The 20332-nt window shown below is 36.9% G+C and overlaps 1 protein-coding gene across 4 annotated transcripts in view; it reads left to right on the top strand.

Annotated features, from left to right (window-relative positions):
- Positions 1-19970, top strand: part of DCLK1 (doublecortin like kinase 1) — a 244698-nt gene extending 224728 nt beyond the window's left edge. For 3 of the 4 annotated variants that reach the window (XM_026098292.2, XM_064504926.1, XM_064504925.1), the window contains one exon: positions 14899-19970. In XM_026098292.2, the coding sequence (XP_025954077.1) occupies positions 14899-15063 (165 nt within the window). In that variant the 3' untranslated portion in view covers positions 15064-19970. Of the gene's footprint in view, positions 1-5372; positions 5447-14898 lie in introns of all 4 variants that reach the window. The other variant, XM_026098293.2, reaches the window with a different exon arrangement.
- The last annotated feature ends 362 nt before the right edge of the window (positions 19971-20332 follow it).

Below are 20332 nucleotides of genomic sequence, written 5' to 3' on the forward strand. Positions count from 1 at the left end.
AACCTGAGCTTCTCTTCTGTGAAGATGCCAAAGAGAGCTATGATGACTCACTGCATACTGAAAAGTGCTACCTTCGTAGTTTATACTAATTAGCCATTTCAGATGTAGCTGAGCAGCAACATTTTATTCAGTTACATGCCCCAAGTACATGCAACTTGCTAGCTGCTTCCCTTTTGGGCAGAAGGACTAAATTTGTTAAAGGCTTAATAGAGCTTCTTGCTACCTTCTGTACAGTCTAGGTATTCCAAGTTATAATGTATTGGAGCTTCTGAAACCAAGCTTGACCAAACTCTTGACCAAGCTCTGCTGAGATTTCAGTGGCATCCCCAGTGCAGCATAAATCACATACATTTGTATTTTTTTCCAAAGATGAACATGTGTATTAGATATACATGCAAATGGAATATATTCAGCATTTTATGAGATTATTCATACTAATGCCATTAAATAATAACATGTACATCATTTACATTTTTGATACATCTGCCTGTGTTTGTAAGCTTTTCTTTATTACGCATGGTAATGTTAATGCTCCAGATAGTCACTAAAAATAAGTGACACATTAAACATAACCATTCCCATATCGGATTACTCAGTGTTCATTCCCAGCGTCCATAAATTGCAGGTGGTGTGACTGCACATGTACACTTTCTTGTACTGTTTCCACTTTCATGTTTCTCAGCTCAGCCCCTCAGTGGTGAGTTAAATCAGCATGAAGTAAACTCAGCTCAGCACATGCAATCTGGCTCACAGGTGTGATCTCTTTGTGCAGCAAAATGGATACTCTCTCAAAGTTACTCGGTATAAGTACTTACAATTTCAAGCTGTGCCTCTCACAATTTTTCTTTACTCTTTCCAACCCTAAACTTCCTCAACTTGGAAGCAATTTGTCCCTCATGCTTTTCTCAGATTTTCTTGGTCATCAGCTAACATAGTCAGCATTTTTTATGTTCATTTTTTTAAGCAATAATACTGCAACAGCTCTCCCACAACTAAAACATCACATACCCATTGCTCATCTGAAATGCAGGTATGTTCTGTACAGACTAGCTGAAACCGTGTTCTGTTCGAATGGACTGCCAGCACGCTTGTCCATGAGAATTACTGCTCAGAGCCTCTGTGCAAATGACATCAAAGCTTAGAAGCAAGAAATGATGCCTCTGTTCTCATCCATCCCTCGCCTCCTTTGTTTTTTTCATTTCCCCACCCTCCTTTTTTTTTCTTTGCCCCGGTTGCTCCGGCAAGGAACTGTTTACAGCAGTTTGACCCTTGAGTAATGAAAAAAGGCACTTTAGTGAATCTTTCCACTGAAAAAATTATACTTCAGAAAAATATATTTATATATGTATATGTTAATTTATATTCTTTAACGGCTTTTTTTTTAGTGTTTGAAAATTTAACAAATTATTTTTAGTGGTCATCTCTATGGGTAAACGTCATACTTTGGCATGGTTAATTCTGCAGTTTTGCCTATAAAGTAGAAATGTTCAGAATATTTTTAAAAATTAAAAAAGTGCTTTGGTTAGCTATTGTCATTTATTTTCTAAAAACTTGGAGGAGCTGGGGAAGTACAAATCTCTTTAGTGTTCTGGTAATGTTTCAGAAGGCTGGATAATTTTGATTTTAAGAATAAATTATCTTTATTTGATACAAAACTAACTTAATAAGTAAAATAAAGCCAAAAGCAGAACAACACAACCTTTAATTGTTGTTGCTGCATTTAAAAGCATGTGTAACATAGATTTGACACGCTTAGTCATTAGGGTTTTACATTTGGGAATCTTCCTTTTCATTGTGGTATCAAATACCATAGAAGTAAATCTTATTAACTAAGCCTGCTCTACATTTAGAATTTTCAAAGTATACACAGATGCTGTAACATATTGTTCAGCACTAAAGGAGTGCACTAAGTATATTTTCTAAAAAAAAACAGTTTTATTGTGCCTGCCTGTATGTTTACTGTAACTTTTTGAGAGAATGCTTGTGTATATAATATATGATGATGAATTCTATATATTATATAGCACATCTGTGTTTGTGTGTGTGTTTGTGAAAATGTGTTAATATGTGCATATATTTATATAGATTACTTAATATTATCAAATATAAATCTTAGCATTATTTTGAATCTATAACTTCCTTTATGTACAGGCAGAGCTAATTTGTGGTATTTAGTTCTTAATTTGTCCTCACACTGGTATAATATTATATACCTGTTTTCTTTTGTGGTAAGAAGTAACACACCTCAAAGACCTCAAGCTATATTCATCATATGCACCAATTAAAACTAATATGAAAATTAAGTTAATAAGAATGTGTTTGTGGTCAGCGTGATTAGCTGGAAGTTTGAAGCCACATGTATTTTACATGTATGTACTGTGGCTACTGCTTCCTTCAGCAATACATTGTCTTTACTCCTTTTGTTCAGATAAACGGTTGCTTTGTTTACACAGTAATTCGCAGTAAAAGTTGGCTCTGACCGTTTGGGACGGAGACATACTACGAGTTCTCATGTGCGTGTCCAGATGTAAAGTTTGTCCACCTTTAAAAGGATTTGTCGGTTTGGACAAGCTACTGTAATGGATGTGCTCTGCATGCCTGGCAAAGCAGTTCCTTTTCTGATGTAGCTGAAGATGATTCCTCAAACAAAATTAACTATACAAGCAAAGAGAGGGGGGGTTTTGTACATTAAAGCATCATTAAAAGTTCTGCCAGCATCAGTCGGAAAAAAGCAATCATTCCCTTAAACCAACATAGCTTTGCCAGCAAAATTTAATTGGAGAACCAGCTTTTAAAACAGTAAAATTAAGAAAGCCCTAAAAAACATTGCTTGCTGATGGGAGAGTATATTGGAGAAAGATCACTGTTCTTGCCCTATTCTTAAACTCTTTTCATAAGCATCTACTAGAGGTCACTGTCAAAGACAGGCTGCTAGATTAGGTGCCCCTTTGGTATGGCTCACAACAACCATGTCTCTGTTAATTATGTGCCAAAATATTTGTGGGATCAGGTTTCTCATATAGCTTTCCAAAAGGAGTAATATTTTGTAATTCCACCGTGGTGTTTATAAAAGCTACTGCAGTAAAAATATAAGAATGGATATTTACTAAATAGACTTTTAAAAAGTTTGGGATAGAGTTTTTCATTCAACTCTTCAAGCATGTCATCCCATTGTTTCTTTGGCCACCAAACAATACCCTATGGCAGGACCCTATGCGTTTTAATAACAGTGTCTAAAGTAAGGAAGAGGAAGCCAAAATCAATTTTTAAGAATGCTTCGCAATTCGGAGGTGTGCTGTAATTCTGTATATCAGCTGAGCATTGTTCAAGTTGTGTTCTTGTCTGAAGTGTTAAAGCTTTGCCTGTATGTTGTCACTTCTGTGCTTGTATTTTTGCCATTATTAAGACAGAAGAAAAGACTAATGATAGCGCTATGTTAAGGGTTTATGAGGTCTCTGTCTTGGCAATGGGAGTAAATTCCAGCTTGAGACTCACATGAACCAAGTAGCAAAGAAAAAGAGAGAAGCTGCTCTGAGAGCTGGTGGCCTGGCAGTATGTCCAGTGACGGGGACTCAGGCTTCGCAGCCGGCAGCTTTTTGCCTCCTAAAAGCTGAGGACACCCCGGTTAGCCAAGGATGCAAATCGGGGTGCTGCCTGGCGCCGGGGAAGGCGAAGGCAGCCGAGGAGGCACTTCCATGCGTTCTGCTGGCTGCGAAGCAGAACCAGAGATCACCAGGGCCATTTCTAGGAACGGGATTTCTTGGGTGGTAAGCCAAAAAAAGCCAAGCCTATGAGTTTTGTTTGGCTTGAAGAAGAACCTGTGACTTAAATGTCACTTGGTAGCTACACATGTTGTTCTGGGACTGTCATGTATAATCAGCTTTTTCATAGAATAATTTCCACGGTGACTAAATTGTTTGACCTCATATTAGAAATCTAACTTCCTCGATTTTCCTCTGTATCTCTTTTTGTCTATTGGATTTCTGAACAGTATTTTTTGGTCTGCCCTTTAAAAAACAGCCCTTTTGTGTGTTTTACATGCAGTATACAAGGAAGCCAGTAGATGGCAATAGCAGACCAGTGTAGTTAAGCCTCCAGAAAATTAACTATAGGTACGAGGTTCCTGTTTTTAAACAGGAAACGTCCTTTAAATAACGCTAAATAAAATGAAACAGGCATTGTTTTAACCAAACGGAATAAATTATTAAAATCTATACTTGCAATGTAGGCATCAAGAAAATTTCAAAGTTATGTAGATCCTAACGACACTTAGAGTAGTTGGTAGCTAGGAGTGCGTTGAACTGCTTTCCTGAATTTAGAATTAGTAGCTGTCATCAGTATTGGAAATATATGCCACACTCTTAATGAAGCACAAAATGGCCTTTTCTCTTCATAGGGCACAATGAGAAAATCATTGCAGTCGCCAATATTAAAGTGGGCAGAGCGTCTCTCTCAAGATAGTTTACCCTAAAATTTTATTTAACTCAGTTAAATGCTCTCTCAACCATATATTAGTACAGCACAGAAGGGTTAGAGAAAACAACACATTTTCTTTGTTCCTGTGCACACAATTATGTTAGTGATAAGCTACACTTCAAAGATCTATATTCCTTAAAATATATCGTGAGCGCACTTTGCTGGACACAATGTTAAGTTCATTTCCATTTTGACTTTAATTGGTGCAATTGTAAATGTAACAGTTTTGAACTTTTATCTTTTTGAGCATGAGGTGTAAGCTGAAGTGATAAACAATGTTATTCATGGCTCTGAGTGGTCCTGCTCTCCAAGGTTAACGCATTTTTAAAAATGAATTATCATGATTGATGAGGTATCAAAACCTGATTCTTTTCATCTTTACACATTCCATGATTATGAAGCAGCCTAATTTAAGCCTTGTGTAGTCTGTCTAGCCTGCTCCTTGTGATGGTTGCACTGCATTTTTTAAAATTATTAAACCTCTCAGTTTAATTGCAAAAGATAATTTTCCGTTACTGGTATGTGCAACTTAAAAGGGCACTTCTGTCTTTGGAGGTAACAAGATATTTGTCAGACTTTTAAATGAATGCATTATGCATTAAGTAACCTATTTTGCAAGCTCCATTTTAGTTCGAATAAATTGGCTTCTAATTTAGCAAGACCAAACCTAGAGTTAGTGTCTTTTTCTTTTGCTTCTTCGCTTTTTGTTTTTTTCTTTTTCTTTCTTTCTTTTTTCTTTTTTTCCTGTCTCCAGTGCGTAGATTTAGGCTGTTAGATAAGTGCCTTCTGAAAGTGAAAACCGTAAATATGCACTAAATAAGGAACAGCTTGCTCTGGAGTCTTAATTCTTTAGCATAATGTCGATCCACTGAGTTGCCCCGTTTCTCTCTGCTCAGCTGGACCACGGGTTTACCATCAAGAGATCAGGGTCTTTGGACTACTACCAACAACCAGGAATGTATTGGATAAGGTATGAGATGGTGCAGCTCCAACAGTCAGTGTTTCCATGGCAACGTGCTGGCAGTCTCCATTAACCAGTTCCTTCGGTGGATAAACATGCTTTTTGATTTGTTACCCAGTCCATATGCTGCTTTATCGGTTTCATTTGAATCTTGATTGAGACACCACACCCCCTCATTCCCTTTCTTCACCCATTATTCACACCGGCATCGCCAGCTTTCTCTTCATTGCACATGCTCAGTATCAATTTTCCTTATAGTTAAAAGGACAGTGTATATAGAAAATCTGCTAGATATGCTGAAGTATGCACCCTCCCCCTCCTTACTGCTTGTTAAGGCATCTGCTTCCTGCGTGCTCCTGTTTTTAAACACATGGAGCAGCAACAGGGTCTCAGCATATATCTTCCTCCTTTTCCATGTGAGATGTGGATCTATATACTGTCATTTTAAACCCACAAAACACAATCCTTACCTTAGATTGAACAATGCATTTGCATAATATAGTACGTAGAAACTCTCCGAAGTTCAATGAAATATAATGCATTGTATGTGCTGGTAAGCTTGTGTTTCTAACCGTGCATTTTTTCTGTTTTATTTTCAAACCCCTTCTAATATCTATTCCTTTTTCTTTATTTTTTTAATACTGCATGAATCTTTTTAGTATTTTTTTCTTCATTGTGTAACTGTGCCAGGGTTGTCGTTAGTTGGCTTGACCTGTATGATAAAATGGGACCTTGGGCGGGAGGGGGTTATTCTGGAGTGGGGGCAGGAGGGATCCTGTTCTGCTAGCCCACGGGAGGCCCCCACGCCGCCTCAATCGATCAAGTACCCTGCAATTTCCATCAAGTGGTTATTTGCTGGCTTTTCTCCTTGTTATTACTCACTAGACCTCATTTGTGATAGCTAGAGAAATTTCTAAAAGCGCCTCGTGAAACCTGCATTTTTCTAACACTGCAATTCCAGAAGCCTTTAAAAACTCACCTATGAGGTATTTGGAAAAATTCAGCAAATTAACCACATTAGTGAAACAGCAGAGATGATCACCGCAAGTGTTTCCAGGAAAGTAAAATTCCCGCCCAGTATCATTTCACTGGATGCATGAATTGGACTACAGCACAGTTTCCATAAAACCTAGCAGTTCCCTGAGCGCACACTAAGAATTAAGTAGATTCTGATATGGATGTTCTGAGGAAAAAAAAAGAAAAATCCTCCTTTTCAGCCAAGAAGTAGAAAAGTAGTTCCCATCCATCAATGAATTAAATGCTGGCTAAAAATAATTGAGAAACACCTTCACACCAAGTGTTCAGATGTGTTTGAGTATCTGTAATTCGAGCCTATTGCATTCGTGCTTATGGCTATATACCCACTGCAACTGGCAAAAAATAGCAAAATGTGCTTTGTCTGTTGCATCAGTTAGCATCATGCTTCACACAACTCTAGTCCTACAATGCAGCGCACTTAGGAGACAACCGCACGGCATCTGTCCTTTTTGTTTTTGAAGAAGGGGGGAATCACCAGCGTTTCTGTGGGTCCTGAGCGCCCAGCTTTAGCTACGTGTGGGTTTGGTAGTATTGGAAATATTTTTCCTCTCACTTACTAAGGAAAGATGACCTCTTTTGTCATGGAGAACTTTGTCAAATAATTACAAATTTAATATTTCCTCTGTAAAAACAGAGGAAAGCTCCTAGGAGCTGTATCACTGATTTGTCTTTCCAGAGTTTAATTACTATGCATGATCAGCCTATACTCCTTTTCTACTTTACTATTTTTTGTTTTACACAACAAATTCAGTACTGTCTTTCCATTTGTCATACTCAGTATTTAGATCCTTTAAAAATCCAGCTTCAGAGGGAACAGACCACCTGAAACAAGAGTCTGTGGTAGAAGAGAGTGTCTCGTCTTGGATTGGCCTTGACTCAGTTTAACTGCAAAGCCCAGATTTTGAAGCAAACCATATGCATTTGGGACAGTGGAGGTTGGGGGGCAGACTCTAATTCTGCAAGTTGGTAAATAAATAAACGCTATAAAAAAAGGCCATTTGACTAAAGCACTAGTAATGGCTGCCATCGGCATACAAAATGACACATCCTTGAATAATGGGCTGGAGCAGATGGGCGATAATCTCTCTTATTCATACATAAACTGCTCTGTTTTCCAGCTGGGGGCAGTAACAACAATGTTTAGAATTAGTGCTTTCTAAACAGTGCACCTAGTGTGTAAAGGCAAATTGGGAAAGTGGTGCTCATAGGCGTATATGCTTAATTAGGAAATGCTATAACACTTGGTACCTCAGAAGAGGCAGGGGTCTGTATTTTTTCTTCTTTCATCTCCTAGAAACAAGAGCTTTACAGAGCAACTTCTGTAGTGACCAGCATTTTAGTATAAATAAAACCATCTCAGTTTAGCAGTAGTTTACTTTTTAGTAGTGACTGTAAGCCCAAATGCAAAGCATATGAAATGTTCATCAATTCCCATATATAAAACAGTTAATTTATCACAGGCCCATGAAAATTAACCCGAATTCAGAAGTACAGCAATATGTGAAAGCATGTCGAAAGGAAAATGTAATACTTCCTTTGTTGATATTAAACTATTCATTTCTTCTCTACTCCTTTGATCATTTTCATCCCTAGTTTCTAGCAGTCTTCTAAAATATCTTTTAAATGGCACTATTTCCTCCTTCAATCAACCAGAAAACCTTTTCCTTTCTCTACCTGAAAGACTTTCTTCTTTAAAAAGTGCCTCAAAGTCGTAATTTTCCGAGCACTGATTTTGCATCCTGTTTTATTCTGTGGCAGGAAGATAGTATGTGCAAGTGTTTGTAAGTGAAGTGACTTTTTTTTGAGGTATTAAAATACAGCTCACTTTCTTTATAGCAATAGCTGTAAGATATGATGTCTGGAAAACCTTTCAGTGTTCCTTGAATGTGAGGAACAGGAAAAGTACAATGGCCAATTCAGTAAAATCATTTGGACCCAAAGATGATAAACATTTTAAAAGCAATGACACATAACGTCACTGGAACATCAACCCTGCGATCAAAAGGCCAAGGTAGCTCCAATGGGGAATGAGACCCCCCAAGGTCCCAGGGAAACTCGCACCATCTGCACTGAACTGAGGCTGCCAAGACTTTATCATTCTTGATAGCCAAGAAAGCCAGCTTTGGGCTAGGTAGATAATGTCTGCCTATGCTGCAGTCACAGCTTTGTTGACCCCAAATCACCTATGTCAACTCAAGTCAAAGTCAGCAGAGATCGCCTATATTCCTCTCTGCGGATATGTTATGTTACGGATCTTTTTTCCTTCTGAGAAAGCCCATTCTCTAATGGATCACTTTGTAACAGGATCAAAACCCACAGATTCATTTTTTATAACTTACCTTCTATTGGAACTTAGCAAGGATGACCACAAAAAATCCAAAGGGATAGAGTGGCACCTACATTGTCCTCAAGAAACATTATAACTGGTAGCTTTACCTTCTTATAAGAAACTTCCCTTTTTTTAGATCTACTTAACTGAGACATTTAACAATTTGTGTGACATATTCTGGCCTCCATGTAACTAAGCCAGAATATTAAGAATATTTTCCTGTATTTCAAACCTTCCCTTTGAACCTGAGTGCTGCAGTGTCCAGTACATAGCCTTCTTCAGCTGCATTACCTTTTCCTCCTAATGGCAGCTCATTTTGATGGCAGTACTTTGGACAACATACCAATATTTTCTTTGACCCTGAATTTCCTTACTCTTTCACATTCCTGTCTGAATCTTAAAATTATTTTAATCTGCTATTGACAGGATTGCCTGAATTTTCTGCTTTCTCTGGGCTGAATCAGATACACCAGGGTGGATGAATCTAATGTAAAATATTAGTATAATATGTTAGGTAATGTCATTATATGTAATGTTAATATAAAATGTTAGTGTGTGTTATTTCTGATATATCCACAGACACTATATAAAAGCTAAAGGAGCAATAAAATAAGCAGGAAATGTGTGGGAAAGTCATTAATTGCCTTATCTGTGTAATGGTAATAGCAAGGGGACTGATTACATGGACATGTAATGAAATTGTCAATCTTGCCAATACTGAATTCACAGGATACTGGCTTTTTAAAATATAATTCTCACTGTCACAAGTAAAAAAGTATCTGAATAGCTCATTTAAAAATCCATGGTTCCATCATATGTGTTTTGTAGCTAATTCCCATAATTTGCATCTCTCAAGTCACTTACAACTGTCCCAAGCAGGTACAACACACTACTGAGTCAAAAGTTACAGCCAAATGGCTGCATAATGGGCAAAGTAGTTGGGAATGAGGCTCACTCTCTGCAAAGTGCCGTTTTCAATATAGTAAAACCCTCTGTAAACTTAATCCTGGTAAAACAGACAAACATCTAAACTTATTTAAAATCTCTTTTTCCTGCTCTTTGACTAAGAAAACCACAACTGATTTACAAACTATAAATAAAATTCACCCATGCAAACAACTTGGCACTAAGTCTCTTCCACGTGTAATTGAAACCAGCTGAGGAATCGTGTATTTAAAAGTGAGGGATGTCAAAGAGTAAACACAAACTGAAATATAGCAGTATGAATTCAGCAGTTATACCTGTAGAATACTTATCTTTGTATTCACTCACCAATGCAGTGCAAAGCATACATCAAGATGATTTGGTTTTATTTCTTTTTACTTTCATTTTAGCTAATTCCATGCCAGAAGTTACATGGTGCACCAAAGCACTGGCCTTTTGTATTTGGAGGTCTAGGTTCAAATCCACTCGATGCATATGTCCCCTCGATGTGGTCATTTGCACATCTCCAAATCACCATGTAACTTGACTTAATTATAGCTTTGCTTGAGGGACTAAAAATAACGTGTCTTTCACTCTGGGCCTGAGGTGCATTGCTAAATTTGAAGTACTGTCCAGAAGTGCATTGAATCATGAATTAATCATATTACCTGAGAAGCCCATGGAAACAAGAAGTGCCAGAGCAGAAGGCTGCCTGGCATGCCCTCGTGCCTTGCATTGTAAAGCTGCTGCCATTGCTTAATGGTCGCTTTTACAATAGGGAAATCTGCTGTTGCATATCTCAACATATCAAGGTCCCTAACCAGAAACTAAAGAAATACGATAAGATTATCTAGGTGTGAACATTTAAATACATGCATACACATACGTGTATATAAAAGAATGCACTGGAAGAAAAATACCAATTTTTCATTAGATATGTCCTTTTAATTCCAGATACTAACAAAGCATCACGAAAATGGCAAACAAATTGCAAATATGTTCCTGCAGAATGAAAGCAAGGGAAGGGAAGGGTTTCTTAGATTAATGCATGAACAGCTGCATCCCCCGTTCAGTCTCCTAGCTGGTATGAATAATGGATGGACCAAAAGGCAAAATGCACAATAATGTTCTTTTATTAATGAAATGAATATATATATATATATTTGGTGGCCAGCAGTAAATTAATACAAGTGAAAAGAAAAACAGTCACTGCTTGCATTCATAAAATGCAGTTACTTCAATCTAATATTACTGACCTGACAGAAAATATCACCCCACAGCTAAAATAAGGCTCTTCCCACTGCAAATCCAACATGTATATCAAAGCAGATGTAGTTTTTGAATGTCTGCTCATAAGCACAGAGTTCAGCATTTTCCAGGAAACAAAGAATTTGCATGGCTCAGATGTCCAGCAACATTATGGCTTAGAGATCAGGAAAAAGATACTCCCCATGGTAAAATCCTGGAAAAATGCTAACTGCCCTTTAGTATATATATGACAGAAACAATGATTTTACAATAATGCTCTGCTACTTCAAATTAAATATGTTTCCAAAAATACCTTGTTAACCATTTGGTACTGGGTGTCAGGATTACTAAATGTTGATGCAAAATACATTAGTGCTTAATGCAGTGCTTCAGATCCATCAGCACCAAACTATTAAAGGCAATCCACTTATCTGCTACTGGATAAGAAGCTCTACATTTCTTCATATGGATTGTAAGATGACATCTGCGTATCTTAAATAAAAAGGCTATACTTGCATTTAGTTGCCATTACTATCATATAGTCCTCAAAGTTCTCACTCTCTCACCTCAAGCTGAGAAAAAAAATGTCAAAATGTGATAATGAAAATCTGGGATTTGCAGCCCTGTGAAGCATAAGTGCACTTCATATCCTCTTATTATTTATTGAAAGAGTAGCTTAAAGTAGATATGCCCTGAAAATCCATAATGGACCAGTTCATGCACTAGCAAACCACCCAGCTGAATAGTAGATGAAATAATAAATCTGTTAAGCCAAGGAAATGAATATAAGAGGTCTTTGTTACAAAAATAGTAATAATAACTAAAATGCTGATTTTTGTCACCATAATATCACATTTGGAATATGCTCACATGCACATACTAGATGAAAATTGCGCTTACAAAACACACACAGTCAATACTCCAGTGTACATCTCCCTACCTTCCAGTGGATTAATCTATTATACTTTGAAATTCTTTAGAGGTAAGAAACAACTGTGGCCTCATTAAATGAAAAATAACATTTGTGCAGAATGCAGAATGGCAATACCGTATGGCAGTGTAATAGACACGGGAAGTGCAAAACATGCCGTCGTGACCTTGAGAAGAGTTAGCTCAGTCTTGGAAGTTCTGTAGGAATTGTGAGTGCTCCGTCTGTCCCAAGAACTGACCCATTTCGTGGTTCTGACATTTTAAACACTAAATATTAGAATGAGGTGATCTTTGTGTTTTTGCTTTCACTAGATAAATGCTCCCTTCTTTGACTCTTTCTGACCTTACACGTCTTTATTTGATGGGTGTTTTGGGTGAGCAAGGACTTTGTATGTCACTCAGCCCAGGAGAATATAGTGCCGCTGAATCTACAAACACATCTTTATAAATAAAGACTGATTAGATCAAATTCAAGAGAGGCTTTGGGCAAAAATGTAAAGGGAAATGTCATCTCAATAATATTCGAGGAAGTTTCTGAATGGTTAGGAAGCCAGAAATATTTGGTCCTACAAACCACAGTGTAAGGTGTTGGACTAGGTGTAATCATCTTTTCTTTTGCCTTCTCTAACTTTTTTGATTCTTAAGGCAGTAAGTGCTTTTAGGTATATTTAAACAAATAGCTCCAAAAGCTTCCCTAATAATGGTAGAAAAGCAGTATCTTGGATTTTATCTTTTAAGACATCTTTAAAATGATGTCATAATATTTAATTATCTGACTCATTTTGCAATTTTATAACTTTGTCTTTTAAAAAGAAATTATGTATCTTCATTTAAATTTCAAAAAGAATGTTTTATTCAAGAGTATTCACTTTTGTGTAACTTACCTAATTTTAAATACTTTCAGCATTTACATATACATTTACCACTCTCATGCACCAGATTTTAAAAATAATTTTTTAATTTAATAGAAGTATTTTTATTTATTCAACCAGAAATGTTTAACTTTCTCAGAGGAGAGTATCTGTTACCACAAGATGATGTGATATGGTTTAAACTTTAAATAAATGCTTATTTCCTGTAAGCATAAAAAATCTTTTAAATGGAAATCTGTATTTTATAGAAGGGTAATATATGCCATTCTTTTCAATTTTCACACAGAATTACATACTGTATGCAGTATATTCACAATATGTAAAAGATCTAGGTATTCTTCTGTTTCACATTAAAATATAATCAAAAACTGAGTTGGTTCAAGGCTAAGAAATGTACCAGGCATTGAAAAATACTAATTAGAGTTCTTAACCAAAAGATTAGCAGTAAACAAAGAAATTCTCAGCAGATGATAAGTGCTGGATTTTGTAGCAGTTATTATTTAAAATACAGGGATGAACTTATCAAAGTTTATTATTCTACCCCTTTAAAGTAGTGCTTTGTAGGTTTTGGACACAAAAATAATAGTTCAGCAATTTAGCCTAACTAAATGCATTTACTTTAGTAGCTCTGTACTCTTGTCCATCTTTCTGTCTTTATTACATCATTATTGAATGCTGATTGCATATTATTTTAGAGCACGGATTGCTATAATGCTATTCTGCACTAGTATGATGGATTTAGTTTTCATTTTGTTCTCAAAAATACATTGGCTGTAAACATATCTCCGTTCTCTGATGAGGCTCACACTATAACTGGTAAATTTTCTAGAGAAATCAGTAGTATTTATCTCAAGAGAAAAGAATAAATCATTTGAAGCAGAAGAACCTCTAGGCTGCATTCTTTTAAATGGAGATTTTCATACTAGTGAAAAAATTTACATGCCTTAGCAGTTAAACCTATTCAGTTTTCAAAGTTATCTTTGGCTCCTATGCCACGATCAGATATTTGATTGCATTTTGTGGGTCATCTTACTAGCTGCCTGCCTTTTCCATTTTTGTTTTTTCCCAAAATCACAGGCCATGATTTAAGAGGTCAGCCCTGCTTCAGAAAGCAGTTAAATAGGTGTCAAAGTGCTCTTGCTGAATCAAGGCCATCCTGTTGAACTTGCAGTTTTCCAGTGACTTCAGGGACTGCAGTCTCATATCCTGTCATCAAGAAACTGGTGAAACTGAGTCCCACATTTGAAATCATTGACCAAACTGATAGTGCTTACCTGGGTTACAGTTTCACCCTGTAAATGTGCCAGACGAAGCAGAAGAAAGGACATGGCTAGAAATTACAGCCACCTTAAGACCTATACTCTCACCATTAGCAGAATTTGAGCAAAAAAGTGAAGGTCATCAAGTAACAGATCTCCTTTCCCATTTCTAGATATTTCCCAATTTGAGATAGAGTCAGTGGAATATTTAATTTGGTAGACCTTTGTTAAAAGGAGGAGGCAGGATGGTCAAGTTCAGTGGGTCCTTCAGTAAGAAGTTGTCAGTGTTCTCCCTACGAACATCCATTGACTGGCGTGAGGAGGTGTCACAGAGCTGGGCTAGCTTCCTTTGCTGTTTGTTTCTCTATCCTGTCTGACAACTTCATCACAATCCATCTTTGTTAACCAATTGCACTGACTTGCACATGGCTGAGTGTGTATCAACCTTCATTAGGTCAAATCAAAGACAAGCGTACATCTCTGCCTTGCCTGTAGAAGTAGATTTATACTTTGAGAAGGGTGGGGGGAAGGTTAGTTGGTATTTGACTTGAAACTTGAATCTATTAAAGTATGAAATTAATAGCATCCAGAAGTAGAACATATGGCATCCATATACATGGTACTGTATCTGCTTGATGATGTCATGCTACCTCTTAAGGTCTGGGAAATGCACTTTTTAAAGCATTTAGCTATGTTGTGGGCTAAGCCTTTCAGACCTGACTGAAACAGAACAGGTTTAATTTGGTCTGAACATTTATTATCCCTGGTATTTGCAGGCCACATACAAATTCATGGTTTTCATTAGCTTTGCATTTCACACACAGCCTAATTTCATTTATTCTTATTTTATGCCCCTGCCAGACCACCGCTCTTGATAAGGAGAGGCAGGTTTTCCGACGAAGACGCAACCAGGATGTGAGGGGATGTTTTAAGGCACAGCAAGCTCCACCTGAACTCAACTCCGAATCGGAAGACTATTCACCAAGTTCATCCGAGACTGTTCGCTCACCTAACTCACCCTTTTAATAAAACACTTTTACCCAAAAGTCTTGGCTTTAACCCTTTGAGCCCTGAAAATCCTTCAGACCTGTGTGAAGTGATTACATCTGGTCTATCTAGTGCTAAATGCTTGAATGGTGGAACACAAAAGGGTGTTTACAGAATCTTTGTAAGAATAATTTCCTAATTGATTGAAATACTTGTTCTCTGTTTAGATTGCAACTTGCTGCTAATATGATCCTCAAAGGGTTAAGGCTATTTTGCTTTTTTATTTAAAGACAGAAGCAGTGAATGTTTTCATCAGTGAAGCTAGGAACTGCAGTATGTAATTTTAGCACATGTTAACCCTCTGAGTAAACGATCAACTTTATCTTGACAGCCCACACTAGGGTTTTATTCTGGCTTTTTTGCTTTTATACGCACATATCTTTTATAGTACCCTAAAGTTCCCTGCCTCTTTCTGGCCAAAACAATATCAAACACACTGTTGCTTAGGGGCTGCAAATATGGGCTGTAAAAACAAAAATAAAATGAAACAAACAGTATCTTCTACAGCGGCTCATTGTAAACCTGCTTCATGCTTCCATAGAAGAGTGACTGGTTTTGGAGGATGTTATGCAGGGTAAATGGGAAATTCAGTTTAGGGTGGTCTCATAGTTTACAGGAGATGACATGATGATGGCCTCAAAAGGTTGCTCCCATATGATTTGCTGCTAATGACAGTGCAGGGTCTTGGGAAATGGCTTGGGGACACATTCTGTCGTGTAATGGTATGTAATGATCTAGCTTAAAAGTTCCAGGTTCCTTTGCCTCATGTTCAGAAAGGTACAGAGAGCCTCTCAGCGTGACCTGGTTATTCCATAGATAGCCACGGTTGTTCCTGTGGAGAGAGTCACTTTTAAAGATTAACATTAATGAGAATTACCCTTAAAATAGCTAGAGGATTTCTAAATTGAGGAAAAAGCAAGTCTTTTAAAATATTTTTAGAGCTGTGGACAAAAGCCTTTTCTAAACTGAATTGGTGAAAGTTTCATCTTAGAATGGAGAAACTAAAAATGATTTACCAGTCTATTTATTATCTTTAATAAAATGAGCATTTATACAGAGTATATATATTTCTGGTTTGTTAAAACCTCAAGACAGCTTTATAGTATATTATTTAATCATTATTGTAAAGTTGGCTTCCACAGAAATATTATGCTTTGTAAATTTTGGTTTCAAATATGATAATTTGGATGAAAAATGATTATAAATTCACTCAGAATTTCACTTGAAAGAAAAATGGCACACTTCCAAAATCCTATTCTAAAATAAAAAATAACATTATGAAATTTATTCTTTCTCTTATTACTTATATAAGATTGACCATATTTGAAGTTTTCTCCTCTAACGTTTTGTCATGGCATTTTTTGTCACATAAATGTGGTTTACCTTCTCTCTCTCTTTCTTTCTTTCTTTGTTTCTCTTTCTCTCTCTTTCATATCTCACAGATAGAATTATTAATGTGCTGCCCAAAGAGAGAGGCAGATTTTGCTGATCTTTCTGGGAAGTATAAATAAAGTTTGGAGGAGCAGGGCAAGTTGCTCATAATGCAATTTCTATTCTGAGTTGTGTTTACTCACAGAACTATTGCTAAAAGCAGTTGTGGCACTGAATGTGTACCTGCAGCTTGTTGGCTTCAGTATAACACGCTTCTGCATTTCTAGCTTCAAGTATAAGTTGAACCATCTTTTAAGAAACATTGAAATTGCTTTGTTTCTCCATCCTTCAAAATGCATCTTTCATTTCTTCAGACACAAGAATTTATATATTAAAAGCTTTGAAGATTTTTTTTATACAGGAATTTCAATCTTGTGCATCTTCACACAAGTGCTACAGGAATTTCTCACAGAATGCAATTCATTTCACCCAACTTTAATAACCTAAAAGTGAGACATTTAGTCTAAAGTAGATCTCTAGACTTCCTTGTCAGTAAAGAGATGGGCATTTCCAAGTCTGATTCATCTCATCTATCACAGACGTGTATTTTAGGAATACTCATGCTTTGGAGACACCTACTGCTCTCACTCTACTGTACAAGGAACCTACTGGTGGAAGCTTACATAGACACCAAACTTCAGAATATTAAGTTTAGTAAAATGAATCTTACCCTAAGCCATTAGGAAACTCTAATCTCTGAACGTACATCATGGGCAGAAGCTTTGTGCTTGTGCATGACCTCTGTTACTTTATTTAAAACACAAGGTAAAGTATGAATCTGCATCAGGTTGTAGGGTTTATGTCTTTATGACTGACTAATGTGTAATTAACAGTGGTCTGTTGGCTAAAGGTCAACATTTTAACCCACGTGAAGTGACTAGGTGGCTTGCTGGCGAGCTCCACTGGGGCAACAAGAGAAGGTATAAAGGAACTGCCATGCAAAAGTGCTCGAATGTCCGGATTTGGGAAGGGCCTGCATCTGTGGTAGATCACTGACCATGCCCAGCCAACCTTGGAGGCACATAGTAGATAGGGCAGAGTCACAGCTGTTGTGATGATGATGTCTAGTCTGGTAACATTCAGCTAGGACAAGGAATTTTTTTTCCCCCTGGAACCAAACCCTCAGCCAAAGTAAATCCTCCCTTGCCACCTACTTACATCAATTTAGAGTAGGATGGGATCTGGCACATGTTCTTTCAGCCTTGCCTTTCCCACATTATATTACAGCCTTCCCTTTAGATACAACTCAACCATGTAAATGCAAGACATATATTTGGTAATAAAAAATTGTCCATTAATACCACATGCTCCTTGACTATTGGGAAAATTTGGCAGTCTTAAAACAAAGGCCGGTGTTCATTCTTCTTAATTAGAGAGGGAAGTCAAGAGGAAAAAAAAAAAAAAGCTTCACCTCATGCATGCAAAATACTATTCAAAAACCTGTCTCTTCTGCTTTGCCTTGGAATCTAGGGTCATCATTAAAATAAGGTGTTTGGCTCCTCCATCTTTCACCATCTTGTACTGCTTAAAATGTATGTGAAAATAATCCCAGATCCTAAAATCCCTACTCGTCCCCAACATCTTATGTGCTTCTAATCTTTGGTTCATGTTTTATGAACATAACTATAAAAATCTTTATTTTAAGTTATTTTTAGGTCTGTGAAGGATTGGGTTTCAAATTGCTGATAGACCCTTTTAGACTTCAAGGAAAGGTATTGGAATATTTAAACTATTTTAAAAGAGGTATCCATGGTGGTTTTAATATACCCATATATATATATATGTATATATATGCATGTGTGCATATCTATATATATATGTATGTATGTATGGTTTCATGGAAATAATAATGGTTTAGGCTTGTTTGCCAGCTTCTACCCTTTTTCTTTTCTAATGTCTGAATTCCTGGGGGTAAGTGGAGACAGAATACATGGCCCTAAAAATACTCGAAACACCGGTGAAAAAAGGAATCAAAGATAACAGACTACTACTGATGTGATAGTCTGAGAGAGCACACAGCACACCGTGGTCATTTTACTGTAATACTTACCGGTCCTCCTGACTTTTTTCTTCGTTTCCCTTTCAGATCATTGCATCGTATTGGTGCTGAATGTGACAGAAATATTTTTTTAATGCTTATTACATATACAAGGACAACTTCCTCCCTCCTATGTCTATGTAGTTAATTGAGGCACTTAAGGATGGCAGACATTGTCGGCTCTATCTATCACCAAGGAGATAGAGAGAAGCACTTCCAGAGGGTGATTCAGGTCATCTAATATTTGGTCTCTGGAGATGCCTGTCAGTCTGAACTTACTATTAAAGAGAGATTAGAGTAGGGTAGCTTCCAGCTTAGTTCCTCTCAATTAAATGCAAGTGGGGGTAACGTGGGCTGCAATCTAAGTGCAATATTCTAGTGAGCTTACATGCAGTAAGCAAACTTTGAAATGAAAATGTAGAACTGTAGGTGATAGCACAGCATTAGTTGGATGGTTGTGTGCTGGGCTTCACTTCATCTAGATGTATCCATCCAAGAGTTAGGCATTTAATCTAAGCCGGTCATTTAAGCTTCCCTTACAGTTCCTAGCGACTGGCTTCTCTAGGGGATAATTAAAATTTTAGGATGGATGAGGCACCCACTAGATGAGGTGCCTGTCCTAACTATATTTAGGACATGATTTATTAAGTGATTATATATGTAATATTTCTGTTAGTAATAATTTTCATAGCATTAATGTACAAAAAATCCAGAATACTATGGTTGTACTCAGAGGGTTAACAGAAAAGCACAAGGCATGCTGATTACATTGGTGTATCCAAACTGCTTTGCTTTTTTAGCCAGTGTTTGCTGATTTTTTCAGAAAAATCTTGGAAAAATTCAAGTTTGAAATAATTTAAGTGTTGTTGTTTAAGGAATTTCTATAACCAAATTAATCTTATTTTTAGTTTAACTTATCACAGGAATAATATGTATCATTGATGCAGTGTAAGTCTGTAGTTATCAATTTTATTAATTCCACAAGTGATGCCAGAAATCTCTCTTTTTTTAAGTACTTACTATAGAGCTTACAATGGTGGCATAGGTGACTGAGACTGTCTTTCTTATTGGTAAACAAACAATATTGTAATTTCAAGAAAGTCCTAAGAATCAGCTTTTCAGTTTGGTAGTGTACTAGTTAGGGGAAAGCTATCTCATGACATGCATTGTGTAAATCATCTTTGTAGATGAAGATCGTTCATATTAATGAACACATTCTTTTTCCTTGACATTGTAGCAGAAACTGTTTACTTGTTAATGAACAACCAATACATTAATTTGCTTCAGACTGTTAGAGGGGAAAGTGAGATTCCAGCCATTGACAATGTTATTGCTTTACAGTAGCCCTCATCTAATTTAAATGTGGTGCATACTACAATAAGCAAAGCCAAACCTGTGAATAAACTCCTGAAAAAGCCTGGTGGGTCTTCATTCAGTTGGGTGCTTGCATATTGTAGCGTGTGACAGCAGGAAGGCTTTCAAGAATTGCTGAAATGAAAGCGATATATCCACAAATAAGAGCTAAATTGCAATCCTTTCCCTATGGGGCATATATGTTTAAAAAGAAAAAAAGAAAGAAAAGAAAAGAAAAATTGGCTCAGAGGTTTGCAGCGCTACCATATTACCACAGGGCAAGTACATTAAATCATTCTTATTTGCTAGCCTGGGGTATATGTTAGAAAATGGCATCTTTTTTATTTAGTTTAGATTGTGGGCAGGGAGAGCTTTCCTAATATTATTGCAGTGCCTGCTAGTGCTGCCATGGTTAAGGCTGTGTTA

This window comes from Dromaius novaehollandiae, chromosome 1, assembly GCF_036370855.1.
Source record: "Dromaius novaehollandiae isolate bDroNov1 chromosome 1, bDroNov1.hap1, whole genome shotgun sequence".
Lineage (NCBI taxonomy): Eukaryota > Metazoa > Chordata > Aves > Casuariiformes > Dromaiidae > Dromaius > Dromaius novaehollandiae.